The 24,621-nt window shown below is 33.8% G+C and overlaps 2 protein-coding genes across 2 annotated transcripts; one reads left to right on the top strand and one right to left on the bottom strand.

Moving 5' to 3' along the window:
- The first annotated feature begins 943 nt into the window (after positions 1 to 943).
- On the top strand, positions 944 to 1,858 carry LOC132065801 (uncharacterized). Its single transcript, XM_059459344.1, has 2 exons — positions 944 to 1,319; positions 1,691 to 1,858. Exons 1-2 carry the CDS (start codon positions 1,149 to 1,151, stop codon positions 1,856 to 1,858), a joined length of 339 nt encoding a protein of 112 aa, XP_059315327.1. The 5' UTR covers positions 944 to 1,148.
- Positions 1,859 to 20,829: 18,971 nt separating this feature from the next.
- Positions 20,830 to 21,642, bottom strand: LOC132030348 (acyltransferase Pun1-like). Its single transcript, XM_059419933.1, has one exon. The coding sequence runs from the start codon at positions 21,435 to 21,437 to the stop codon at positions 20,961 to 20,963; it is 477 nt and encodes a 158-aa protein (XP_059275916.1). The 5' UTR covers positions 21,438 to 21,642; the 3' UTR covers positions 20,830 to 20,960.
- Between the last annotated feature and the right edge of the window lie 2,979 nt (positions 21,643 to 24,621).

Here is a 24,621-nt window from a genome sequence, read left to right as displayed (position 1 = left end):
AGTGGCGCCACAGAATAAGAGAAAGGTTACAAAGCATGTTCCTGCAGGCAAGGGTAAAAAAATAGTTCGGAAAAAACCTTCAGTTGCTGTGGAAGATGATGGAGAGGTATTTTTCCTTTTTTCACGAATGTATTTCAATTCACCATATCTATATTTTCCATATATTTATGTGTAATTTTTTTTTCGTATTTCCTTTGATTTTAAAATATTATGTGTATTTTCACTGTGTTATATATATTCTATCACCTGGTAGTTTTTTTTTTTTTGTTTTGTTATTTTTTTGTTTTTAATTTTGTTTTGACATTTTATCAATATACTTTTCATTATATTTCAGTGAATTTCAAAAATACACCATGTTTGTTATAGATTTTAAGACTTTAGCAGTTGTGTTTCTGTGTAGTTGTGATTTCTTGTTTTTTAATTTGTGTATTTTAGTTTCGTAGGGAAAATTGACTGTGTTTTACAAATGTTATTTGTTCCAGGATTCTAGATTTTTGGTCACGAAGCAGTCTGTTGTGGCTCCATCTATGCAAAGATGCACGAACATCAATGTAATCAATGACATTAGGGGTAAACTAACAGCGGCTGGTCAGATGGACATGTTTGCAGACTCCATTTTTGGGAAATATCTCAGAATGCAGCATATGGATGTACAAGCACAGTTTTTAAGGTGCTTCATTAACTCATGGTTAAAGAGCTTAAGGGAAGTATATACGAGTGCTTTACATTTGAAATAATGGTAAAGTATTGTGTTTAAGCATTCTAGAATTTGCACTAATCAGTGGATTGAATTGTGTCTCCGACGCAAATGTGTTTGTATATGATAAGACAGAAAAAATAGGCTTATGGATGATTATTTAGGTGGAACATCTGATCACATTAAAAGAGGGCAGCTGATAGAGTGCTTCAACAATACAGATTAGGAGGACAAAGGCGAGGACGCAGTCAAGATGGCCATATTGTATTTTATAAATACATTCATATTCTGCGGTGAGCCTGTTCGTTCAAACATACCTAGGATACATTTTGACGTTATAGAGGACGGGAGATATGTTGATTATCCTTGGGGCGAATAGTCCTTCAAAGAGTTGGTTACAAGCATTAGTCAGAAATATGCCGACTTCAAGCAATATTATAGGATTCACAGAATGCCAATTGCCATGCATGTTTGGCTGTATGAATCTTGTTCAAAAGTCCCATCCAATATTGCAGTTAAGTCGGGGAATTTAATTCCAAGAATCTTGAATTGGCGGACTGCCGAAGAAAGACCAAAATTCGATGCTTTGATGGAAGGCATGTTTAGAGATGACATACACCCGGTAAAATTTTACACATGTATTCCTTTTTTTTTTTCTCGCTGTATTTGAATCAAAGATTTATCATTTGCATCCCAATTTATATCACTTGTATTTTCCAAATATACTTTATTGTATTTCAATATATTTCTGACTCTATTTTACTGTCATGTAGATCATCATTTTTCCGGGGGTGTAATAAAATGTATTTCACTATATTTATCATTGACTTAGTCCTCTATATCACTGTATTTCTCATTATAGCCCCCAAATATCATAAATGTTTCCATATATTTTGATTGATACCATTAGATGTATCTATACAAATATATTTCATTCAATTTTTTGATATACTTAATGTATTTCTCACTGTTTCTAAATATATTTTTTCACAGATTTGTACTTTTGATGATGTTGTTCCAACCACTGCTGAGTTGGAACAACTTAATTTGCCTCCTGTTGTTTCACAAGGTATCCCCAACCCAACAAATGGAGATGAAGTTGCCGAAGGCAACGAGATGGTTGATGATGACTGCCACACCACCGCACATTGCAAGGGGTAAACAACAACAACAGTCTGTCGTATCTAATTCACCTCCTCATAAAAAATGGAGACAGGTTTCAGTTCCAGATTCTACTGTTAGGAAACAACCAGCCCGGAACGAACCAATCACAACCCCGAAGGACACTTCGACATCAAGGCATCGAGATGTCCAAACGGCCACCAAAACTGATGAGGTGAAACTTCTTAGACAAGAGTTTCAAGTTTTTAAGAAAGATGTAAGTGTTTTGTTTTCCTTTTTTATTACTATATTTGTTTTGGTAAGGGTGTTAAAAAATTTGACGTATTGTTGTGTCAAAACACATAGGTATCTACTGAGTTTACTGATCTTCGCAAGTCCATGGATGATATTCGCAAGTGCATGGATGACAACTTGAAAAAGGTGGTTAAGGCAATAAAGGGGAATCAAACATCAGAAAAGGTAAATCCAAAATAAAACTGATTTTATTCACAAAATACAGATCTTGCATCAAAAAGCCCACTTTTCCACATATATATATATATATATATATATATATATATATATATATATTGAAAGTTCGCCGATAGTGAAGCTCCGTTACATCAATACGAGGTTGGCATACAATACTCGCATGAATTCAATCAAGGACAACATTCTGCCAAAGAGACATCAACTATCAAAGATGGTATTGATGAAATTAAGGTAAAAAATGCAGATTACCGTTATGTACTTTTTGTACTTTATTTTGTTATACATATAGGAATTCACAAAAAATATATACTTTTGGAAAAAAAGATGAAGGTTGCAGGTACAATGTTACCTGGCGATGTTTCTAGTGTTGGAATGCCCCGAAGTACACAAAGTGGGGATACGTTAAAGGCTTCAACTGAAGAGATTCAAGGTAGCGGTGAAACACCCCCGAAGCGAACACAACCAGAGGTACCCAAGACCAAAATGTGTATTTAATTTTTTTTTTCAGAATCCCAATTTTTTTTTTATAAAATGATGTGGCATACATGTGTTTAGTTGTATTCACATAACCTTTTTAGTATATTTCACTGTATTTCTAACCCTTTTTATTATATTCCACTGTATATTTCACTATATTTGTAATTCTTTTTATTATATTTCACTGATCACACCTTTTTGTATTCCATTGTGTTTGACTGTAACTCTTTTTAGTATATTTCACTGTATTTCTAACCCTTTTTATTATATTTCACTGTATATTTCACTATATTTCTAACTCGAGTTATTATATTTCAATTTATATTTCACCGATCACACCTTTTGTATTCCAGTGTATTTACTGTATACTGAATACTATACTGATTTTCTATTGTATATTCCAGTGATGTTTTTAATTCATTGTGAATTTGTATTTTGCTGTTTCACCGAAAGTTTTTTATTGGTATAGGGTGAGGCAGTCATGGTGCATAGACATGTGCCGGTTTAGGCTGTGAATGTAGGCCAACAAATTCTGTTCACAAGTGATGAAAAAAAGAGTGGAGAGCTAGTATCAGCAGCACATTTGCAATCTGAGGTACTGAAAAATATATTTCTAGTGTCAATCGGATATTATATTTGAAGCAATCTATAGATGAGTTTTGCGTTTCCATTTTGATATTGGTAGCAGGCTAGACAATTTCAACAAGGTGGGGTAAATGATAATGCAGATTTTACTGCATAAGAGCAAATGGTAGCAGAGTTGCTAATCCAGTGTCTTCTCACCATAGTGATTCCACTTGGTCCCCCTGAAATACAAGTCAATGATCAAGCTGATCCCTCTATTTTTAAGACGCCTCAGAGTAGCAAAGTTGAGAACGTTGTACCAAATTCTCAGTGGTTGATTCCTGATGATCAATTACCTAGCCAACTTGGAGTACAACCAACAACAGGGCAAAGTTCAACTGCTGAAGTAGCACAACCTTCAATCGAAAATATTGAACGCCGAATGATAGTCCATCCAGGCATTGTGCGAGATAGGAAAACTAGCAAATACACCGTGTCCCCTTTCATGCCAAATTACAGCTCAACAGGATCTTCTGCAAGGTCTTCTGTCCCTATTATATTTGAAAAGAAGCATCCCTTTGTAGAACATCCCATCAATGCCCCTGTGGACACGGTGTATTTTCAAGAACATCAAAATTGGCTCGAGAAGGATCTGTTATTAAGGCATGATAAAAAGTAAGTTTTTTTACGGTTATGTTTCTTTAAAATAATTTTTTTTATATAAATGACTAATCCTATGTTTCTTTTTTACTGTTGATACATAGAAGAGACAAGGAAAACCACTATAGAAAGAACAAGGAATTAGTGGATCCTCAAGACGCCGATATGTCACTCAATTTAGGCGTCACATTTGTTAAAGACAAAAACTGGTTCTACTTGTTATCAATGGAAGGGAAACTTTGGAATGATGAGGTTCGATTTTTTACAGATTTTTTTTTCCATTGTGTGCTTCAATGTTTATACTTAATGTATTTCATTATATCTTCCTTTTTTTCACTATTTTTTCTTCATGTATTTCACTGTCTCTTATCATATATTTTCACTGTATTCTACATATCTACTTCACTGATTCTCACCTTACATTTTTACTGTGTTTCAAAGTGTGTATTTCAATGAATCTTACCCTATATTTCACCTATGTATCTTTCGTACTGTTATATTTTTTTATTTTTTTTAAGATTGTGTTATATTTCTATATATTTCAGTAGTTTTTTCTATATCTTGTCAATATATTTCACTATATTTTAATGAAGTATCAACTAAGAATACTGACTGCCCCTATCTGTCTTTGCAACATCTTGATGTTATTTTTTACTACCTCTGTAAGAAAGGCAAGTGCGAAGATAACAGCAGATACAAATTTACCACCGTGAGCTATATACTACATACCATAATCGCCGAGATTTACCGTGCTTGGGAAAAACCGGAATCATCCACAAGTGTTGCCAGTAAGGAATCTGATGTATGTGAGTACATAAACGGGTAGAGGTTGATGGCTAATGTACCATGGCATACAGTTGACAACGTATTCATCCCTGTCAATGTGAAAGAGGAAAATCACTGGATTTTAGTGGTAATATCATTCATTGACAGGTGTGTATTTGTTCTTAAACATACGCTATAGAAAAATGAAATTTATTTCTATAATGTATCTTTTTGTTGTTTTCTTATATTTTTTTCGAGTTTTGTGCAGGTGTCTGTATGTGTACAACTCATATCGAGCTGCAGGGCATGATGTTGTCGTTAGGAGAGAAGTGAACATGCTGGCTGCCCTTGTGCCACATCATCTACAAATGTCCGATTTTTATGAAAAGAAGAAGGATATAGATTTTCAGAATCACCCGTCTTACAAAAACAGAGCACTGAATGACAATTTTGATGTTGTTAATGTGGACGATCTACCACAACAAGCCCCTGGAAGCATGTATGTTTTTTTTTTGAAATACAGATTCAATAACATTGTTCTTCTTCTAAACTTTTAGTAAACCACGAATAAAATTTTGTTCAATTGTTTTCAGGGATTGTGGTGTATATGTGGCAGCTTTTGCTGAATTCTTGAGCTCGGGTGAAGGCATTCCAGTCAAAATCGATGCAAAGTTTCACCGTCAGAGATATGGTGCACTTCTATGAGACTATGCATGGGGGAAGGCAAACCAGAATGCACTAAGTGATAACGAGCAACCACCAAGACCAGTCAGGCCTTTAGTAGATGACGTAGAGTAGATAATGGGTAGAGTAGATGTTGTTTAGTTCAAGACATTTTTCATGTGTTTTTGATGTTGAACATCAGTGTTTGGATCAGTTAATGTTACTTTTAGACAATATCTTTTTCGTTCAGAATACAACAAGTATGGTGTTGTCTTTTGTTTAGTGATCTCGTATGTTATTAAATACACTCGTAGTCTGTCTGCAATTTTTCATGTTTGTTTTTTATAAGTACGCATTACATTTTCTTCTTCATTGTATATCTGGTATGCTGTTTTTTTGGAAAACCATAAATGCAACAACCAAGGCAACTATATTGAAATACAAGGCAACTGATCCATAAGTTCATGTGTTTCTTTAAAATGTATTCCACAACAATAACACTATATTGAAATACAAGGAAATAAAGTGAAATACAGAGAAATACAAAGAAATATAAAAAGTTACAAAACAGTCTAATGTTTTTCCATTTGTATTAATTGTGCCAATTTGTTCAGTATCAATCTAATGTATTCCCACAACAATCATTGCACACATAAAGTCATATATAAGGCACAAGTATTGAACAATGTATTTCAATTTATTTCATTGAAATTTTATATTGAACATATCAGTTCATTACTCTAATATAACACCAGTGAAATACATCACAGAAAAGAAACAATGAATTTAAGATGGATTCATTTTTTTTTTTTGACATCATCGGACAACTGTCCTAAAAATTAAACACAAATAAAGACTAGTGATTTATTTCTTCTTCTTAAAGGGCTCATTACCACACGAACACCTGTTATGACCAAGACGTCCACATGTACTACAAGCATTCCTACGTTTACCAATTATCAGCTCCATTAATGGCTTATCCCTCTTCTTTTTTGGCCTACCAGGAGGTCTCTTGTATCTCGGTGGCAGAACAACCTCCTCCAATATGTGTGTTGGAACATTCCACTCAATCTCGTCGGGAAGTGGATCAACCGGCACATCATACGTATTCACTACTGTACTTGGCTTGAATAATTCGGAGCAATATGCATCAGCCATTATATTTTTACTCTTTAAGACAGCCCAGGCATGTGAACATGGTATTTCGTCCATTTGGAACATCCGGCAACTGCAAGTTTTCCTCTTCAAATCAATTATGAAACGCCTCGGTCCATCATTCACCGTATAAACATATTCAGTTGATGCTTCAACCTAAGAACCATGTACATTCAACAACAAAAATACATTGCATATCAGGTTCCATAAACTTAAAAGAAAACTCAAAGCAGTTATTTAAATACAACAAAATACAGATAAATACAGAGAAATATATTCACACACACAAACCAGATTTATCCTCAAGCAAAAACTTACCCTTATACGTAACGATTTATACTCGTTCATTGAGAGCATTTCCTGGTACCGTCTCGAAAGTGTTGAGAATGTGTATGTACCATTTTTCCTATTTGTGCAATTCCATCTCCCAAACATCCTCCTAACTTCTTCAAGGAAATAAAAAACAGGCAACTCTCTTGCCGCTACTAGTTTTCCATTAATACATTCCGCTATATTCGAAGTCATTGTCTAACCTCTGTTAACAGGTGAATACAGCCGAGCCCATTTCTCCCTTCCAAAGATCATCCAAATATTCCTTTACCCATATATCAACATTCTCAATCTTTTCCATCAGTTTATCGAACTCATCCTGTGTGTATGCCTTGGCAAGTGAATAAAACACAGGACTCAATACTTCATCATTCGACTTGTATTTCTTAGTCAAATTTTTCCACAAATGCCATATGCAGGCCAAATGAGGAACAGTAGGATACACCCGATACACCGCTTTGATTATGCTTTCATGTCTGTCGGACACGACATACATGTTATCCCTAATCCCATAAGATAGCTTGAACTGCTCAAAGAACAAAATCCAGGACTTACCATTTTCCGAATCTATCAAACCATATGCCAGTGGTAGAATATTACCTGTATATACATTTGCATTTTAAAAAGTTAATCATACACGGTGTATTTTTATCAGTCTATATTTACAGTTTATTCCAATAACAAAAACATAGATTTTTTTTTAGATCAATGTAATCTATATTTTACAATGTATTTCAGTTTATATTAGTAGTCCATATAGATAAATCAGAACTATATGTATGTATTATTGAAATTAAACACATAGGAATACACATACCTGCACCATCCAAAGTACTTGCGGATACAAATGTACCATTATACGTGCTTTTAAGTGTGCACCATCCACTACCACTATTGGTCTACAACACTCGAATCCCTTTATGAATGCTTTGAGTGCTACAAAGAAATGTAGGAACTCATTTTCACATGATTTATGCATTTTAACATGTGATCCAGGATATGTTTTATCTAGGATATAGACATATGCCGGTAATTTCTTGTATGAATCAGCTGGATCCCCCCTCAAATCATTCATAGCCTTTTCTCTAGCTCTCCAGGCCAGCATGTAAGAAACATCTACGCCGAATTCATTTTTTACGTCGTCCATTATATCCCCAGGGCTGACTTTCCTCTTATGGTTCGCTATTTTCGACTTAACAACCTATTCCCCAATAAACCAACTTGTTGCTTGCCTCTGTGAATATACTTTTTCCTTCAAAGGGCATGTATAGTCGTCATGAAAATATCTAACCCTGAACATTTCAGATTTTCCAACACTTGACGCTCGTAATTTCTATTCACATTCAGGCGACATACATATGACTGTATAGCTACAAAATAAAATAAAATTAAATAAAAAAAAACATAGATCAGTATGAAGTCATTCTCAGTAAAGGGAGAAGATAATGTATATTGAGTAGGTTTCACCATCATGTGAATATTGTATGTGTTACAGATATTGCAAACAACACATAAAACCAACATAATTTAATTTCATATATTTTTTCACTGTATTTCAATGTATTTATATTTTTCACTGTATTTCAATGTATTCTTCAGTTAAATCTCATTATTTTCAATGTATATCTTAATGTATTTTTTTGTAGTTATCATGTATTTTAATATTACTACATGTATTACAGATTTATATACAAGACACAACTTCATTAAAAACATTATTTTTTTACAACGATTACATTGTAATGCATTTATTATACAACACAAAGTTAGAATATGGAAAACACATATCTTATAGTATTTGATCTCTCAGTTTTGAAATTGAATTGTTCGCAAATAGCATTATTCGCCATTACAAGTTTCATTGTATCCTTATCCTTGTAAATTTGATCTACAAAAATTTCCTTCTGTTCTGCGTTGGAAATAATCAATTGTTGTCGTTCTCGAACAATACAACAATCTTTCCACAATTTGATAGATCAAATTCATTAGAAACATACGCATCCATATCCTCCAAATTATCATCGTATCCAAGTTGAAGCACATCCTCTCTAAAAACACACTCACCAGTTGCAATCTCCTCAACATCATTATCTGTAATACTAACACACAATGGATACATCCCCAAAACACTTTTGTCCCTCTTAAGCTCAACATACACCCTAACTCCCATATCGTTGTGTATTTCCATTGGTTGAGTATCTCCTTCAACAACATATTTTATTGATATCTTTTTTCGGCAACTATCCAGACATAGTTGAGTTGAAATCGTAGCAACCAATTCATCATATTGGCAATAATCACTGAATACAACTACATCTATTTTGTAGTTAACATAAAAAATTTGATCGTTCCCAAAAATCAGAATGTCGGATCAAAGCAGTTACGCTGGCCATTTATATCATTACAAATAGAGCGATACGTTGTATTCAAAGCAGCTGCAACAAAAAAGTTTAGACCGCTTGAATTCCTTTCAAATATGCCAAATTAAACACATAAAAAAAAGGAGAATGAAATTAGAATTACCTTGGTGATAATCGGATTTTCCAACTGTTCTTCACTAGAACAACGTATCTCGAATCAGATTGTTGAAAAATTTAATAAACGAAAGGAATTTTTGCTGTATTAGCTCGAATCAGATTGTTGAAAAATTTAACAAATGAAAGGAATTTTTGCCGCATTAGCTCGAATTAGATTGTTGAAAAATTTTATAAACGAAAGGAATTTTTGCTATATTTTGGGAAAGATAAGATGCTGATTTTTTTTTTTTTTTAATTAAAAAACTTTTTGAATGGAGTGAATTTGATTGACAGACGTTAGCTGTAATGGAACCTCATGAGGTTTGCGTGAATCATGGAACCATTAATACAAATTACCATATAATTTGAAAAAGATTTTTATTGCCATAAATATAGCCATTTTTAACTCAACAGCCGCGCTGTATTTCGATATATTTCACTGTATTTCAGAAAGGCAAGATTCATCTGAAATATAGCCAAAATCAGCTACGAATTGTAAATTTTCAACTTATAGCTATAACTTGTTAGAAGCTATTAAAAGGTAGCTATTTGTGTAAGTTTTACTTTTCTTTTTCCTTTATTTTTTCATTTTAGGGTAAAGGGTTGTGGCCCCAGGGTCACTTTATAATTTTAAAAACTTTGGAGTTTACAACTTATACACTTAACTCCCCTTTCACTTATTATTAAAATATACAAAATTCCCTTCTCTCTCCCCACTTCTTCTAACTCCCGCTCAAAAAAAAAAAACTGAAGATTCCATCAGAATTCTCCCTCTTCGCCAATCTTGGTAACGTTCCTGCCGTCCATCTAGGTATTTTCTTTAATTTAGCAACTCCTCCAGAGCATTTAAAGCTCCATTTTGCCATGAAAGTTGTTATTATTTTACGAACTCCATAGAACCCTAGTGTTCATAAAGTTGAGATTTTTTTTTCAAAATTTTGGAAGTTTCGTCTGTTTTTTTGCTAGAAATATGTGTTATTTCTACTTATTTTGCTTGTTTCAATCTTTGTTTTTCTGTTTTTGCGCTTCGTAAAGTATGGTCTATTAATAGACTTTTGGTCGATTATTCTTTTTTTTTTTTTGTCGTGGCTGATCAACGTCACTGTGTTGTTTGTATATAGATTATAAAAAATGGTTAGAACTAGACGAAGAGGAGGGCACATAATTCAAACCCATTCTAGTGCCACATCTAACGATAGAAAAAGAAAAGGTAGAGAATTTATCCAAGAAGGTAAAAGAACAAAAACTGTAGAACCTGAAAATGAAGCGTACTCAGGGGAGAATAATGATGTGTATAGTGTCGAGGAAGGTGAAAGAGATGGTCCCCATGTTTATTAGAGTCTTACGATGAAAATGTTGATCCCTTGTCCGTGTATATTGTTCAAGGACAAAAAAATGACGTTGACAAGTATGGTCTATAATTTCGATGATTACGAATTGTTTCCTTTAGTAATTTGACTTGTTAGGAGTAGACTGACATTGCTTGCTGATTTTAAAACATTGATAAAAGATCATAAACTTAGGAAAATGTTCAGGCATTCCTATTTTGGTCACTTAAGAAAAATATTAGAACACTTCAATAGATTCAATGGAATGTTGGTGCACTATACGGTTCTTCGTCATGTGGTTCATAATCAATTAAAAGATTGATTCTTAGTGAATGACAAGCCCGTGTGTTTTGAAATTGAATCAGTTTGCTTTGATCACTAGTTACAAATATATGATCATATCCCACCCGAACTAGAGAGGAAAGGGCACTTAAGAAATATATGCACATTTTTTTAAAATTAGTTTATCGCGATAGAAAGATTTTATTTTTAAAAGCTATTGGTGATCGAATTAGGCGACCAAAGAGGAAAAGCTCAAATGTTGTCTAGTGTGGTTCTGCACATAATATTGCTTGCCAAAGATGTGTCGAGGGGTGTCGATCATGACACGATAAAAATGGCGGACGATTTGGAGTTCTTTAGTAGCTATCCTTGGGGAAAGGAATCATTTGAACTCACTCTGGACTACTTGAAGAACAAGATAGATATTCCCAAGCACCACCAGGTGCACGCGGAGAAAAGGGTTGCATTATATGCTTTCTATGGCTTCCCATGAGCATTCATGGTAAATATTATATTACCAAACTTTTCATTTAGTATAATGATTGTTTTGTTTATTTTTCACTCGCTTTTTATTTATGTGATTACAATTATTTTGCATATGAAGCTTTTTTCTTCACTTGGAAGGAATTTTGTCAAATTTACTTCCTTTCCCTATTCCTAGGATTCTTAGGTTTTACACCAAGAAAATGGTTTTGATTACGTATTGCAAGGAGATCCATTTAAGAGAGTTCTGAGTTTGGCAAAAAATAAGCTTAATGTTAATGTTTTCTTTATTTTATTTAGGGCGCACCCTTTCATTAATATTGGAGCGTATATACAAAAAATATTTTGTGATATGATGATGAAAAAAATGACCCAATCATTGATGAGTTGGAGTGTGAACTTGAAGGCGTGGCTTCTTTGATTACACCAAAAAATTCCTCAAAGGCCTCTAGTAGGAAGGGGAAGGAGTCCATGGAGCATTTTGATAAGGATTATACTCAAGAGGCCAGGGATAATCATTCGAAAGATCTCGGTGGTAATTCAACAGCAAAAGATAATATTGGTATTGGGACATTTATGGGTCGTCTTTGCAATCAAGTGGGCGGTGGAGCATGAGCAAAGAATTATCAACGTGTGGAGAAGATTGAGGAGTCTTTGAAGGTTCTTGTCGCTTATGTTGAGGGGGAAAGAATTAGAAAGAGCGAGAAAAAATTAGAAGAAAAAGAAGGAGACTCTCAATAAAACTTTTGAAGGAGAGTGAGAGAAGGAGGTTGCTATTGATGTTGATCAACCAATTGCTCGACATGTCAATGTGCCAAATGCTCAAGATCTCCTACCTTTGTGATCATTGTGGTACAAAGGGCTTTTGAAGTCGGAGAAGAGTCCGTATTTGAATTGCAAATGAAAAAGAAGTCTCTAATTTTTTTAAGGGAGAAGGATAAAGAAGTCCCTGTTGCTGAAGTTGAGGTAGAAAAAGAAGTCCCCAGTGATGAAGCTGACAATGAGAAAGAAGTCCCTAATGATGAAGCTAATGTTGAGTTTAACGCTAACAAAGCTATGTCAACTGTTGTCGAGGAAATTAATTTAGGTGTGGTGGATGATAACAATTAATTTTTGTGTGGTGGATGATAACAAACAATTTTATTGCTTAGTTTTAACTGTTTTTTACTTTGCCAAACAATTTATGACAACCGTGTTGTTGCCTTGTGAATTTGGACGGGCAAATTTTTGTAAGTGGTAATTTATGACAAGGTTATTTAACTGTGTTGTTGCTCTGTGGACTTGAATGTGCTTTTGTTTATTATAGACTTGAGTTAATCTTTATCATTATCGACTGTGAGTATGTATTGAATGTTTATTATAGACGTGATTATCATTATAGACTATGACTAAGATTTATGCGCAAACTCATATAAATAAAATTTGCTTCATATTCTTAATAATTCATCATACATCCTAAGTCCAAATAGCAGTTGATATATAAACCAGGCAACTATTTGCCTAAACAGGCTATAATGAAATAAAATAAAATAAATAAAAAGACTTGATGCTATTTCAACACTATATTGACACTTGATTACATCATATTAGACTCCCCATCCATTATACACATGATTCAAAGAGCTTTAGAGCAAGTAGTGGTCCTTAATCATTAAATATTTGCCTAAACAGGCTATAATTAAATTAAATAAAATAAATAAAAAATACTTGATGCTATTTTAACACTTGATTACATCATATTAGACTCCCCATCCATTATACACATGATCTAAGGAGCTTTAGAACAAGTAATGATCCATAATCATCAAATATTTGCCTAAACAAGCTATAATTAAATAAAATAAAATAAATAAAATGACTTGATGCTATTTTAACACTATATTAACACTTGACTACATCATATTAGACTCTCCATCCATTATAGACATGATCCAAGGAGCTTTAGAACAAGTAATGATCCTTAATCATCAAATATTTGCCTAAACAGGATATAATTAAATAAAATAAAATAAATAAAAAGACTTAATGCTATTTTAACTCTATATTAACACTTGATTACATAATATTAGACTCTCCATCCATTATACACATGATCCAAAGAGCTTTAGAACAAGTAATGGTAATCATAACACTACTATCCAATAAGTCCGACAATAAGCTAATGTTCTCAAAGCACAACCTTGTTCCAAGGATGACCATTACTTATTCTAAAGCTCTTTGGATCATGTGTATAATGGATGGGGAGTCTAATATGATGTAATAAAGTGTTAATATAGTGTTAAAATAGCATCAAGTCTTTTTATTTATTTTATTTTATTTAATTATAGCTTGTTTAGGCAAATATTTGATGATTAAGGACCATTACTTGTTCTAAAGCTCCTTCGATCATGTGTATAATGGATGGGGAGTCTAACATGATGTAATAAAGTGTTAATATAGTGTTAAAATAGCATCAAGTCTTTTTATTTGTTTTATTTTATTTAATTATAGCTTGTTTAGGCAAATATTTGATGATTAAGGACCATTACTTATTCTAAAGCTCCTTGGATCATGTGTATAATGGATGGGGAGTCTAATATGATGTAATAAAGTGTTAAAATAGCATCAAGTCTTTTTATTTGTTTTATTTTATTTAATTATAGCTTGTTTAGGCAAATATTTGATGATTAAGGACCATTACTTATTCTAAAGCTCCTTGGATCATGTGTATAATAGATAAGTCTAATATGATGTAATCAAGTGTTAATATAGTGTTAAAATAGCATCAAGTCTTTTTATTTATTTTATTTTATTTAATTATAGCCTGTTTAGGTAAATAGTGGCCTAGATTATATATCAACTGCAGTAGAGTATAGACAAACTACTTAATATATAATGTACCATGCTCGTTGGCAATTATACACTTGTGGTATATTATAGAACTATCCACACCTTAGATTTACGTAGTTTGGGGCTTAGGATTTGACTTTTTTATTTTTTAAATTTTTTGAATTATTTTTATGAGCTTTACATTCACTAGGCTTCTCATTCCAAAACAGTCCCCTTTATTTACTTAGTCTATAATATACTATGCTCGTTGGATATTATACACTGTTGGTATATTATAGACCTATCCGCGGTCCCTTAGATTTAGGCAGTTTGGGGTTTGACTCTTTTATTTTATTTTTATTTTTTATTTTTTAATTATTTTTATGAGCTTTACATTCACTAGGCTTCTCATTCCAAAACAGTCCCCTTTAGTTACTTGGTCCATAATATACTGATGGTCTATACGAAACTATAGCTTGTGGTTATTATGGATATTGTATTGGTTATTAATCAACTTAGCTTGTGGTTATTATAGATATGGTAGTTGTTTGGTTATTAATCGACTCATCGAACAACATTAAATCAACAGTATGCAGAAAATAAAGTAAGAACACAAAGATCATAACATAAACTATTTTCATTAATATGGTGGATTTTTACATAACAAAATAAAACCCCAAAACACCACCCAAAGCTTTCAGCGATGAAAGTCCAAAAACTTCCATCTACCACTTTCATCGCTGAAAGCTTATGCAAAAATATACTAAAAACTAATATTCTAGGGGGATGGTGGGGGGTTATCAGAGCATCGGGGTCCACACCCTCCATCTCAAGAAGCACACGCAGGATGCGTGCTATTCTGCGGATGGCAGTTTCCATCCGCTCCCTATCCTCTCCGAGGCCCCTGAAGAGCCTCTGGAAGTCGTTCCTGAGGAGGAGGAACTCAGGATGTGGTGCTCTGAAGTTAGGGTGACAGTTTGCTCTGTTCCTAATCCTTCTCGCCATTTTTGATCTGAAAGTTTTTTGGAGTTTTTGGTGATGAGAGATATGAGATGGTGTATTTGAAATAGGCTTAGATGATTTATAGACTGATGACCTCGGTTTAGTGAATCGACGGCTAATGTGTGAGCGCTACGTGTCAATGCGCATGGAGGTAGCGTTTAATATTGGGTTTGATTAGACATAACCGCAGGCTTTTTGAATTTTAACTGGTGGTGTTTGGCGGTTTAGCAATCGATGGGCTTTAAAGGAGAACATATATCATGTATGTATAGGCTATACCTAGTAGATATATAGATATATCATATACGTTATCTAGTATAGACTAGATATTAAGTTTATTATTTACTATACTTAGTAGATCTATAGAACACAGTCCTGGTTTATTATATACAATTATACAGTTGATTAATATTGAACTGACATTCAAGAAAAAACACAATGAAAGACATTCACTGAAATATTTAATTGAAGAACCAAAAACCGCAAAGTACAAGAAAAGCTTATTTAATTGAAGAACCAAAACTGGAAAGTACAAGAAAAGCACAATGAAATACACTAAAAAATACATCAAGTTCATCCCTCTCTATTTCGGCACGTTGTTCTCTTGTGGCCTCTTCCCTTGCAAATTGAGCACTTGTTTCTCCTCCCCTTTACACTTCCTTTGGGCATAAAAGATTTTGCGATGCCAGGCCTACACTTTATTCTCTTCCTTCCAAGTTGGTTTGGTTGCCCATCACACTCTTCGACATCAACATCATGATCATGCGTATCCATTGAATGATCACCCATGCTCTCATTTTGCATTGAATTTGCATCCATTTGGTTCTGTGGGGGTGGGAGTGAGTCTTTCGATGTTGACGCGCGAGACCTCTCAACAACATTTATTCTCAAAACAGACCTACAACCATCAGCGGCAACATCAAGCATATACAACACCACATGCCTATCATTCGTTATGAAAGAAGGGTGAGCTTTTCCCCCCAGCGGGCAGAGAGCATTAATCATATAACTAATGCGCAAGTCGCTAGGGTCACAATCTAACTCCCCGCTTTCCTTTACGCTCTCAACCAAATTGTTATACGTACTATTGTGACGCACGACGATCGAAACTGTCACCTTGCTCGCAGAATTCCAAATCCAACATTTTAGAGTCTCCACCCATTCACCCATGTAATCACCACCTACTATAACATATTCTCCAATAGACGCCATACTAAATATATAATAGACTATTGCTATGGTCTATAATTGGTCGATGCCTAGACTTAGAACAGTACCAGATTCAGACCAAAAAAATAGCAGGGATACGGCTCTTTTAATGGAGAACGACTCACGCCAGGATTAGAATAAAAAATGAACTCACTACCAAATGAGAGACGGACGAATTGGCACACGATAATTGAGCTTTGACAACAATGGTGAAAATAATTCGAGCTTCTTTTCAATGATTTCTCATAGATTTAAGTTACAATGACAGAAGTGGGGAAGAAATCCGTCGTTTGGGACTGATTTTGAGATGAAAAGCCCGAAATTTGGCCGGAAATGGGATAAAAAATATGCAGAAGTGGGAAGCAACAAGCTTTTGGAGGGAGGGAACAAAAAAAATAGGGCTGCTAAATTGGGGTAATTAATGTTGGTGGTTGAGGGCTGTTTTGTATTTTTTAAAACTTTGGGTATAGGGGTGACAACATGGGAGACTTCATTTGTTGATGTCATAAATAGTGGCCCTTTAGCCAATTCTTTGAGACTTATGGCCTTTTGTCAAAATAAGTGTTGAGAATGACTTTTTAGCAAAACACCCCTAGTTACTTAGAAGGGAAAATGACATAGAATGCATACTTATCTTTTTATTACAAAATATATAGATAGTTTTCCTTATTTACAAAACATAACGATATTTTACGAAACATGACGAATTTTCATATATTTTTCATTTTTTTTTATTTTTTTCCAGAAATTATTTTAAACTTTTTAAAAAAATAATAATTTATATATATATATATATATATATATATATATATATATATATATATATATATATATTTTTTTTTTTTGCTCAAAGGCTTAAAAAATTACCTCAAATTTTTGTGTATGAAAACTGTATGAAAAATGTATGACATGTGTATGTGTGAGCGAAATTTTTAATACAATTTTCATACACAAAATTGTGAGCGAAAAGTTTAAGTCTTGAATATTGTACGAAAGTCGTTACAATGTAGTTGTAGTTGTATTAATTTTCCAGAAATTTAATATGAACTTTATATACGAAAAATGTGAATGAAATTCTAAGTCTTGAGCGAGACATACACATTTCATAGCATTCTCATATATAAAATTTTGAGCGTAATGTTTAAGCCTTGATCGAGATATACACATTTCATACATTTTTCATATACAAAATTTGAGCGAACTTTTTAAGCCTTGAGCAGGATATATACATTTCATACACAAAAATTTGAGCGATTATTTTAAGTCTTGAATGTTGTATCAAAGTTGTATACAATGTTGTTATAGTTGTATTAATTTTACAGAAATCTAACATGAACTTTATACAGGAAAATGTGAGCGAAATTTTAAGCCTCGAGTGAGATACAAATTTCATACCGTTTTCATACACACAATTTTGAGCGGATTTTTTAAGCCTTGAACGAGATATACACATTTCATACACTAAATTTTGAGCGAACTTTTTAAGCCTTGAGCGAGATATACACATTTCATACACAAATGTTTGTGCGAAAAAATATTTTTTTTAAAAAAAATTAAAAAAATATTTTGTTAAAAAATAAATTTAAAAAAACAATTTTTTATTTTTTGGAAAAAAATAACATTTTAAAAAAAAAACATGTTTTGTATAGGGTTTGTAATGTTATGTTTTGTATATAAAAAACTATCGTCACGTTTCGTAAATATTTTTCCTTAATATGTATTTATACGTACTTTACCCTGCTTGGAAGCTTCTTGAATCTTCCAAGTATTTTTGTACCAAATGCAAATACTAGTGCAGTTATTGTATGTACAATCAATTAGAATAGGACGGGCGTTAAGTTTGTTAGATTTTTATTCACTATATACTAGTTAAATTGTATATATAGGGACTTTTGTACAGCATATTATATAATACATCAATCAGAAAAGGAAATTTTTTAAATCTAATAAATCTCGAGACATGTAAACATGCCTAAGGAAGTAATTATTAGAAGAGATTTTCCAATATTCAAAACGAGCCTAAAGATTTTAAGTTGGAAACTCTAAGGCAAGACCCCAAGAAATGCGTCACATAAGGGAGAGCATTAAAACATTTAGGGGTCGTTTGGTAGAATGGCGGGATATTCCACGAGGTGGGATATTCCGTGAAATTAGTTATTCCACATTTTCTATGGGATAACTAAGCCACCATTTTAGTCTAAGGGATGGTTTGGTACGATGGATAAGCAAAAATAGTGATGGGATAAAAATATAGTACCACCTTATCCTTTATTTGGTTACTAATCGTGGGATAAATTATCCCACGATTAAAAATAGTGCTAGGATAACTTATACCCATCAGAGGGTGGAATAGCAATCCTGGAATAACTTATCCCAGGATAAAATAGTGAAATTGACTAAAATAGCCCTGAGGTTCTCAAAACCCTTTTTGTACTACATAAGGTGGAGGTATTTTTGTAAGCAAACAATTTTTTCTTAAAAGTTATGCAATGCATGTTACTTTTAATACAACAAACCAAATAATCAATAAGAAATAACATCAGGATAACTAATCCTAACATAAATAATCCCAGTATAACTTATCCCAACATAATTAATCTCATCATAACTTGTGTTCAAACCAAACGACCCCAAAAAGTTATCTCAGGATTAGCCAATACCCCAACCAAACATGAAATAAAGTTAATCTCAAGTTTTATCTTAGGATTATCATCCTTGTCTCATGTACCAAACGACCCTTGGAATATTTGAAGGAGAAATTTGGAGTAACAGTGGACGAATGCCCGTCAGTCGTCATATAGGTGCCACATAAGAGTGCCAAGGTGAAGTGCTCTATAGACTATGTGATTTCTATGTGCCACATAGGTACTGCATTAGGCCCACTCCATAAAGGGAAAAGATGCAAATACACCCCTCAACTTTGCGATTTAGAACAAAGATACCTCTCATTAAAAAGTAATGCATATATATTCTTGCAGTTACACAAATGACACAAATATACCTTTTTCGTTGACGAACTTTTAAAAAAAATTATTTAGCTTGTTTTTTATTTAAAAAATATCACGTGACTTTAAAAAAATAAATCTGTCCATCTTAAGATACTACACATTTAAGATAATGTGTAGTGCACTTTCTGATCTTTTTAAATTTTAGTAGTCTAAATTTTAAACCCAACTTGTGCTCTGCCCATGCCCAAATTAATTGCGGCGAGGTCTGCCGGATTCAATATTAAGTCCTTTTGGTGGGAAAAAAATGATAATAGCATTCTATTGTTTTTTTTTTTTTTTTACTAGTAACATAGCTTGTTGCACACAATATATTTGATTAACAGTTCATTGACTTTTCCCCCCTTTAATCAGCCAATTAATTTGTGTTAAATTGCTCAAACTCTTAAGTGAAGTGGAGAAAGAGGAAAGACAAGAACCAATTTACACTACAGAAATTAAAGACAATACAATGAGTAGAAATGGTACCATTTCTACTCATTGAAATTGGTGGCAGGAATCAACATGCTTTTACCATTTTCTTTCCCTGGGAAGACAAGTAGACATCTATTCCCTCCGTTTACTTTTACTTGTCCACTTTTGATTTTTCATGCTGTTTAAGAAATAATAAATTAAGAGAATAATTTACCAATGTACCTATATTAATTAGTGCATATTTTTATTGGATTTGAAAAATGATTTGAAGTGAGTAATTAATATTATGGATAAAACAGGAAAAAAGAAATTGTCTTTTCTTAATATGCTAAAAGTGACAAGTAAAAGTGAAAATTTATTTTTAGAATACCGGACAAGTAAAAGTGCACAGAGGGAGTATTTCCTCTAGTTTTATTTTTATATGTCTTGATTCAGAGTACGATGCTCGAACTAATTGTTCCCCCCGTCCCAAAATATTTGTCATCTTAGCAAAAAAAAAAAAATTAGTTCCAAGATAAGTTTCATCTTAGGAATTCAAGAGAAAAATTAGCAAGTGTTTCCAACTATGCTCTTAGCATTAAAGAAGTAATCCTCTTTAATATTTGCTCAATTCTAAAAAAAAACATCTAATAAATAAGGATAATTTGGTAAACTTCACATTGCATTTATTGATTTAATGGGCGTGATTTTTGCTAAGGTAACACTACTTTGGGATGGAGGGAGTAATGTTCAATGTGAATTAGGACATAGAATTTTCATTTTTTTTTTTTTATAAAATTTGAATATTTAGAAATTACATAAAAAGTACTTAGTATAAGTCACAGTAACTAACAATTCAAAATATTTAGAAAGTATTCAAACAAATCATTATAAAAAAAGATATTCTTTCACTCTTCAGCTAGTAAGTAAGACAAACAAATGAAAACGGTGAAAGCAAACAACAAGGCAGACACTAACAACAAATTAGACATAGAAACAAACCACACAGTAAATATAATTTATTAAATTTCTAACAACTTGGAACTATAGAACCAAATTCAAGTAGCTCAGAGTCACGTTCAAGAATGGACATTTCTTGTTCATTCAGTGACACATATGCATCAAGTCCTCCACTTTGGTTACTCAACAAAAGCGCCCAATTGCAATTTAGACCATTTGGGACGCTCACTTTTGTAGGCTTTCCCCATCCAAAGTCAATTTCATGTAATGGAAATTTCACTAAGCTAGTAAATTGATACGTATTAGCCCCATAATTTTGATATAATTGTCTTGATTTAGCTAGTTCAAGTAATAAGGGCACAAATAAGCTGTCATTAATGTTGTCCCTTTTGTAAGCTACCTCAATTGACTTTCTCATTTCACTCACTAATTTTGATACATTCGTGATATCTTCACTAGTTATTGATACTGAAGAGATATCGAGAAGATTTCCGATAGCATTTAAGGGCAAACCAACTTTTACTCGTACATCAAGTGCTAGATGCATCGAAGATGGTTAGAACGAACCCGAGTTTATCATTGCTGCAGTAGTGGCACATTTAAATAGAAGGGCCAAGACAACTTCTGTACGTGATGGATTTTTCACTTGTGATTCTGCAACAACCATGTCCTTTAGGTCACGTAATTTTTCGGTAGTGAACGTTACCTTTTTTTGTACAAAATCACTTTTGTTTGACATGAATACCGGAGAAAGGAAAGGACCAGTAGTGGGGTCCGGAGGGAAAATAGATTGTTCAGCATATTAAAGAGAAAGAGATGGTTTGGGCCAATTTGGACCACGAGTTATCTCAGCCCAATCATGAAAAAGACTGTAAGCACAAGACCCATCACCAATCTTGTGCGATAGACATATGCTAATAGCTATGACTCCACAGGCAAAGTAAGAAACTTGAGCTACCAAGTAATGCGCGATCTGTACAATTTGACCACGGTAATCCTTTGGGAAATACCAAATCTTCAATAATTGCACCGTTCGAGATAAAAGGGTAATCGATCTGGACCTGAAAGAACTCAGCTTCCGCATCGTTACAATCAACAGTGGCATTATTGTTGGGATATATTAGAAATTTCTCCTAGGAGGCCCACCAAACTTTTGTGAGGATGACAAAAAATACACTGTTTATTTAGAAGCTAATGGTGATGGTATGTTATCTTAAAAAGACAATTTAGGCTGTGAAGATCTATCTGATAAAATTTATGTAAATGAAGCCTTATGACTTGATGGCCTTATCTCATATCATCACCATTAGTTTCTAAATACACACGTGTATTTTTTGTCATCCTCACAAACCTTTAGTGGGGCTCCTAGGAGAAATTCTTAATACATCTCAAAGTTTAGGCTGTGATGTTATCTTAAAAAGACAACTTAGGTTGTGAAAATTTATAAAATGAGCTATGTAAATGATACCTTGTACTTGGTCTTATCTCATACCATCACCATTAGCTTCTAAATAAATACGTGTATTTACTAAGAAAATCACTACTGTGTATTTCTTCCTATGTCCTTTTCATAAAAAACAACAGTTGTCCCCTTATCTATTTCTTTTTCTTTTTTGGTTTTTCACTCGGTGCTCGATATCCGTATTGAAGCCATACTAAAATCAGATTCGCGCCGCGTAAGGCCCATTCAGGGAAGCGCTTCCTATCAAGGATTTTTCCATACTCAAGGCTCGAACCCAAAACCTCTAATTAAGAGAGGAGTAGCCCCTTCCGTTGCACCACATCTTTTAGTGGTTCTCCGTCTCATTTCACTACAAATTTGTTCAATCTTTTTAAAAGCCAGTCACTCCAATAAGTACAACACCTAGCCTGCACATGTACAACACGTAAAAAGTTTTAACTGCAACATTGAATATCCAAATGAAGATAAGAGATGTTGCTCAGATGGTAAGCACCCTCCACCTCCAACCCGAAGCTTATGGGTTCGAGTCATCAACGGAGCAAAAAGAGGGGGCTCCTGGCCTTGAAGGGGGAGGGGTGTAAAAGAAAAAATGTAACGACCCGTTTTGTCGTTACCGTGATTTTTCTGTTTTTGCCCTCATGGACTCATTCCTGAGTCTCGTTAGAACTATTTTGACCCGAGGAGATAGTTGGCAAGACTTCCTAGGCATCGCTGTGGGCTTTAGAATGTTCTCTAGAAAAATTTGGCTTTAAGCGAAAATTGTTTGACCGGGAGTTGACTTTTGGGTAAACAGACTTTTTTCGAAAATCCGTCAATTCCGAGAGATCCGGATGGACATTTGTGATTGATTGGTGGGTTTGGTTCGGTTCCTAATGCACTCAATTGCGTTTTGGGACTTGGGTTGGAAAATTGATATTTAGGCCGTCAGGAGTTGACTTGGTCAACGAATCCTCCGCTGGAAATTCCGAGGCCACGAGTGCGTTCATAGCGCGTTTTTATGTATATCTGCATATTTTGTTTGTGTTCGGCAAATTCTGGGATTGTTCCGGGTGTCGTTTTCAAGTTTGGAAGACACTAGATTTTTCGGGTGTCTGGTGTGACCGTCACAGCAATACCACTGCAACGGTAAAGGTGACCGTTGGAGCGGTAAGGTCGACCACTATAGCGGCCGACAGGCAGTTTTCTGATTTAAAAGCCTCCAAAAACCCTTATTTCCTCCCATAACTTCTATTATATTTTCTTACCACCTTGGAGGCGACTTGAGGGGTTTATGGTCAGAATTCTCTTAGAAGTAAGTTCCATAATCCTAATCTCTTCCATTTTCTTTTTTAAGTAAGAATCCATGTTAGATTTTTTTTTTTAAGTAAAGGCCACCATGAAGGTGGAATTTTATTGATAATGAAAATATGTACAAATCAATCCAGAGGAGATTGATCCAGCTAAACACAAAGAACAGAAAATAAGGAAAGATAAAAAACAAAATCTATCCAACAAGATTGATCCAAATAAAGAAACTAAAGGAAAATCTAGTGGAAAATGGCCAGCAGAAGTAGACATCAACAGGGTATCACCTACTAGAATCCAAGAGCCTTGGCTTGATAACTTGTATCACACCTTCAAAGTCTCACAGGTGGAAAGCATCAAGTCATATGAATCATTCTTCAGGCAAGCTTGAAAGTAGCTGTATATGGCTGTATATATCACCTTCTGCATAAAACCAGGCCACTATCTTGCTTGATCCATAACCAGTACAGTCTGCTACATATATCATGAACATCACAACATTTATATTAAGGAATGAGCATGACAAGCACACTAATACCACCCTAAGACATATGCTGCAATAGCTCATATTCTGTTGAAATTCTGTACTTAGCAATGGCTTTTACTTCTGCTATCATGGACTTCAATCTAGTGCTTTGTCTTGAATAGTTCTTACTCTCAAGTCAGGAATTCCAATCTTTTCCAAATTCAGAATCTTCTTAGCTGGACTTGGTAGCTCCTGAAAATTATGAAACTGAACTGTACCTGCAAAATCAAAAACAAAGTTAGTTAAAAAGTCTGCAAGTCCATTTCCTTCTCTGTGTATATACACCACAATCACTCTTTGATCTTCCATCAGCCTTTTAATATCATCCACCAACATTGAAATGCTCCAAGGGATCTTTCATTCAAAGATTGATAATCATCTTCATGGTCATGGAATCAGTCTCTATAGTCAATGGAAATAGTTGCTTATCCACACAGTACATCAATCCCATTCTAATAG

This window comes from Lycium ferocissimum, chromosome 1 (genome assembly GCF_029784015.1).
Source record: "Lycium ferocissimum isolate CSIRO_LF1 chromosome 1, AGI_CSIRO_Lferr_CH_V1, whole genome shotgun sequence".
Taxonomy (NCBI): domain Eukaryota; kingdom Viridiplantae; phylum Streptophyta; class Magnoliopsida; order Solanales; family Solanaceae; genus Lycium; species Lycium ferocissimum.
Note: the sequence above shows the minus strand (reverse complement) of the source record. Positions and strands in the feature narration are given on the sequence as shown.

Bases quoted from the DNA above. Each gene is read 5' to 3' on its own strand.
- LOC132030348 (XM_059419933.1), bottom strand. From the start codon at position 21,437: ATGCATCTAGCACTTGATGTACGAGTAAAAGTTGGTTTGCCCTTAAAT.
- LOC132065801 (XM_059459344.1), top strand. From the start codon at position 1,149: ATGCCAATTGCCATGCATGTTTGGCTGTATGAATCTTGTTCAAAAGTC. The intron at 1,320-1,690 runs GTAAAATTTTAC...ATTTTTTCACAG, and splicing joins TTAGAGATGACATACACCCG to ATTTGTACTTTTGATGATGT.